Source organism: Mya arenaria, chromosome 3, assembly GCF_026914265.1.
Source record: "Mya arenaria isolate MELC-2E11 chromosome 3, ASM2691426v1".
Taxonomy (NCBI): Eukaryota; Metazoa; Mollusca; class Bivalvia; order Myida; family Myidae; genus Mya; species Mya arenaria.
The window spans coordinates 50,710,105-50,715,429 of NC_069124.1; the positions used below are offsets into that span (position 1 = coordinate 50,710,105).

The 5,325-nt window shown below is 43.3% G+C and overlaps 1 protein-coding gene across 1 annotated transcript; it reads left to right on the top strand.

The window, feature by feature from the left end:
- The first annotated feature begins 1,410 nt into the window (after positions 1 to 1,410).
- Positions 1,411 to 2,694, top strand: LOC128226098 (uncharacterized protein K02A2.6-like). Its single transcript, XM_052935991.1, has one exon. The coding sequence runs from the start codon at positions 1,411 to 1,413 to the stop codon at positions 2,692 to 2,694; it is 1,284 nt and encodes a 427-aa protein (XP_052791951.1).
- Positions 2,695 to 5,325: the final 2,631 nt, after the last annotated feature.

Below are 5,325 nucleotides of genomic sequence, written 5' to 3' on the forward strand. Positions count from 1 at the left end.
GTTATGGACAGGACACAAACCAATATTATCAGTAAGATCTGTATACTTTTACTGAAAATGTTCAAGGCATGTAGTGACCGCCATGTTGAAGCTAAGGACCCAGTGTGTATGCTGTCATGTAATGGGGTTCACTTGTGTGAAATGATTTCCAAATCAGATTAATCCCACAGAGGATAACAAAACTGACTCTGTTCTGCGGCCTGCAGTGACATGGACGTGGAAGCCAAGGATAGGATTTTTGTGGTGACACACTGTCATATTATGGTGGTCACTTTTGTCGATTATTACAATATCCCACAATAAATGACAAAGTTGGGAACTGTTCTATATCTATGGAACGGACTATAGATAGACTGACCACGTGATTGGCCAGAGCCCGCGGAGCCCGGCACGCTCCAGCGTCAGTCATTAACTATAGCTCGATAGGATAACATGCAACTGTAGATTGTGTATTAAACTGTTAAATAGACATAGCCTTTTGTACTTGCCTTCACCCTTGTGTTGACTTTACATTAGCACTACTACAAATATAAAACATGATGTCAGAAAATAGACGAATTACGTAGTCCTGTGACAGTGATCTTGACAATATTTGGACTTAATTCATAACAGCGAAATATGGATATGTCAGGAATTACACCTCCGTACATGGATTGGGACAGTACAAACCTCCCGGAGGCGTGGGAAAGGTTCAAGCGACACGTGGAACTCATCTTCACTGGACCTTTGAGCTCCAAATCAGAGATAGAGAAAGTGTCATATCTTCTCTTGTGGATAGGCGACAAAGGCCGCGACGTTCATCAAGCGTGGACTCTGACTGAAGCCGAGAAAAAGAGCCTGAAATCCATTTACAAGAAATTTCAAGCTCACGTCCAGCCAAAACTCAACCCAATTTTCGCGCGCTTCAGATTCTACAACGAAGTTCAAGGAGCTGACACTATCGACAAATTTGTCACTCGACTACGACTACGCTCACGTGACTGTAAGTTCAACGCAAACGAAATGATCAGAGACAGGATCGTTTTCGGCACGAACAATTCAAGAATAAGGGAAAAACTCATCAATGAAGGAGAGAAGCTAACGCTTGACAAAGCACTCCAGATAGCTCAAAGCTTTGAGTACTGCCAGACTCAAATGGCAACCATGAATTTGACGTCAACGCAAACGGACACACCGCCAGTCACCCCAACACCCGTGGACGCCATACACAGACGTAACGGACGTAAGCCACCGCCAGACAACCACCAACAGCAGCGCCAACCACCACAGCAGCGCTAACAACAACGTTCATATCAACGATATGAGAAATCATGTGACAATTGCGGACGAGTGCACGGACCTACCAAAACTCAGTGCCCAGCATTTGGCAAATTGTGTAACAAGTGCCAAAAACAAAATCATTTTGGACATATGTGCAGAAGTAACCAGAATTACCACAAATCTGTACATGACATTGACGCTAGTGCTGTAGACGGTGCATGTGGATATTCATGTGACACACCGGAATACTACATCGACATGGTAAGCACACGTTCTTTATCACAATCACCAGACCGTGCCTTCGTTCCCATCACTCTTGGTCCTAGCAAAGTACCAATACATTTCAAAATTGATACAGGCAGTGAATGCAACATAGTTTCACATGAAACGTTCAAACGCCTAAAATTAAGTGCCCCTCTCGAGCCCCCCGACAGCAAACTGACCTCTTACTCAGGCGACCTTCTCAAGGTTCTTGGAAAAGTGAGTCTTCCCTGCTGCCATAAATCTGATACAATCATGGCTACAATCTATGTTGTTGAGAATCGTGCCCCTCCATTGTTAGGACTCAGATCATCACTAGAGTTGAATTTGATCAAGCTGACCTACTCTGTAGAAAACTCCCCCAAAGAGCCCCAAGTACTGACTAGGGATTCTGTAATGTCTGAATACAAAGAGCTTTTCCAGGGAGTTGGGGAAATTCCAGGGTTTGCGAAATTACACCTTAAGGAAAATGCAGTCCCCGTTGTGAACCCCCCGCGAAAAGTGCCCGAAGCTCTTAAACCACGACTTAAGGACGAACTCGACCGCATGGTCAAAGACGGAATTGTCACTAAGGTCACCGAACCCACTGACTGGGTAAATTCGATAGTTTTGGTAGAAAAGCCAAAGACAGGTAAACTTAGAGTTTGCATTGACCCAAAGGCTCTAAATGACTCAATCCGTAGACCGCATTACCCAATGCCGACTTTAGACGACGTGACGTCAGAGCTATGTGGGGCTACACATTTCAGTATTCTAGATATTACGCATGCGTATTTGAGTGTCAAACTAGATCACGAGTCTTCCCTACTTACAACGTTCAGTACGCCTTTCGGCAGATATAGATACCTAAGGCTCCCATTTGGCATCACATCTTCAGGCGACATATTTCAGCAGAAATGCAATGAAATCTTTGAAAACTTGCCCGGAATTCATGCCATAGTAGACGACATTTTGATACATGGTCGCTCACGGTCAGAACACGACGAAAATTTGCGAAAAGCGCTCAATAGAGCACACGAAATAGGCATTAAATTTAATCCCGACAAATGCGTTATCGGAGCGACAGAAGTCCCTTTCTTTGGTCACGTCATTTCTAGTCATGGCCTCAAACCCGACAATGCCAAAATAGACGCCATTGTGAAACTCAAAACGCCGGACTCCCGCGCAGAGTAAGAAACATTCCTCGGCATGGTCAATTACTTGGCCAAATTCGCGCCAAAACTCGCCGAAACCACATCCCCTCTCCGGAGCCTCTTGCAGAAAGATATCGAGTTCTTTTGGGATGAGCCGCAGACACGCGCGTTCGAAAAGGTCAAGGAGACGATAACAAGCTCACCCGTTCTAGGTTACTTTGACCCAAAGAAGCCCTTAGTCTTAGAATGTGACGCATCACAAAACGGGCTCGGATGCTCCTTATGGCAGGACGGTAGGCCCATAGCATACGCTTCAAAAAGCTTAACTAATACTGAGAAAATGTACGCAAACATTGAACGCGAACTCCTTGCAATCGTGTTTGGTTGTAAGCGATTCCATCAGTTTACGTATGGTAGACACGTAATAGTTCACAGTGACCACCGACCGATTTCTGCAATAATGAAAAAAACCCTGTCGGCAGCCCCTCCCAGGCTTCAGAGATTGCTGCTATCTCTGCAAAAGTATGACGTAACAGTAGAACACGTACGCGGAAAGGACATTCCCGTTTCTGATTACTTGTCAAGGCACTCAGTAAATGAAACTTACCCGACACTGATTGAAGGTTTGGACACACACGTCCATTCGGTTAAAAGACAGCTTCTTGTAACCGACTCACGACTTGAAAAAATAAGACAGGCTATTAGAGACGATCATGACATGAAAGTATTGAAACGGACTATACTACAAGGTTGGCCGGAATCGCGGTCAGACTGCGAGTCCGCGGTAACCGATCTCTGGAATCACCGGGACGAATTGTCATTCGAAGATGAACTATTTTTCAGAGGTCAAACACTCCTCATTCCAAAATCCCTGCAAGTAGAAATGGTTCAACAGGTTCACACAGGTCACCTAGGTGTAACCAAGACTTTACAGCGCGCCAAAGACTGTTTGTTTTGGCCTGGCATGCAAAGGCAGATCACAGAACACGTGTTGCAATGCCCTATATGTTTGACTCACAGAGATTCAAATACGAAAGAACCCATGATCTCTCTAGAATTCCCAGACAGACCGTACCAAGTTTTGTCAACAGACTTGTTTCATTTGGACGGCAGAGACTATCTACTTACGATTGATCATTATTCAAGATTTTTTGAAGTTGACCATTTGACAAATACACGATCTAGTACGATTGTTCACAAACTGCAGGCACATTTTGCTCGCAATGGAATTTGCGATGTTTTACATAGTGATAATGGGCCTCAATTTTCGAGCTCAGAATTCGCTGATTTTGCAAAATCATGGAATTTCAAACATCAAACGTCTTCACCTCTTCATCCCCAGGGTAACTGCTTGGCTGAACGCGGAGTAGGTATTGCGAAGAAAATTATGAAAAAAGCAAGAGATAGTGGTCAAAATGTATACCTTGCTTTATTAGAATATAGAAATACGCCACTAGATTGTGGATACACCCCTGTTCAACTACTTTGTAGTCGCAGAACCAATTCAGTTTTGCCAATCACAAACAAAGCTCTATTGCCCCAAATAGTGAATGCTAGCAAGGTGAAACAGACGGCTATTCATACAAAATCGAAGCAAAAGCAGCATCACGATTCATCATCAAGGCAATTAAAGCCCATATCCATTAATGACTCTGTTAGAGTTCAAACAGGAAAAATTTGGGTTCCTGCAAAAGTCGCGCAACAAAATGGACCGAGTTCATTCACTGTACAAACACGAGATGGAAAAATTTACCGCCGAAATCGCAAAGTTCTACATAAAACAAATGAAATTGTGTCAGACATCCTGCCTTTAGATTACAACATTTCGGCTAGCTCTCCGATTTCCCCAGATGCGCCCCAGTCGGTCAGCTCAGGTCAAATTCCGACTTCAAGCAATTCAAACAGTGAATCAGGCTCCCCTTATGTAACACGGTCTGGCAGATTTGTGAGAAGGAATGTGCGCAACTATGATCAGAACTGGGTTAACCACTAATCAGCGATCAAATGCTGATAAGCACATTTTCCTTTACCTGTGCTTTGAACAATGTAGGAGCAGTGGTTAACTAGCACGATTTATTGTTTTTACATGTAATGTATACAACTAATCCACATTGGTATTAGCATCTCATTTTGTAATGCAATAACTTCTTTTATTCTAGAACGAGGAAGATGTTCTATATCTATGGAACGGACTATAGATAGACTGACCACGTGATTGGCCAGAGCCCGCGGAGCCCGGCACGCTCCAGCGTCAGTCATTAACTATAGCTCGATAGGATAACATGCAACTGTAGATTGTGTATTAAACTGTTAAATAGACATAGCCTTTTGTACTTGCCTTCACCCTTGTGTTGACTTTACATTAGCACTACTACAAATATAAAACAGGAACTGTACAAGAAACACTATCATCAGTAAGGCTTATATATCAAAACTGATAATGTTCTGCGGCCTGCAGTGACATGTTAATGTTGGAGCTAGGAAGAGGGATTTTGGCGTGACAAGTCATCATCTTATTGTGGTCACTTGTGCTGAACTATTTCAAAATCTCAAAATAAATGACAAGATATGGACAAAACAAAATATGGATGAAACAGACGTGACATAGCGCATGATTCCTATATAGCCTCCACTTCACTTTGTGAAGCAGGGTATAAAAACAAGACATAGA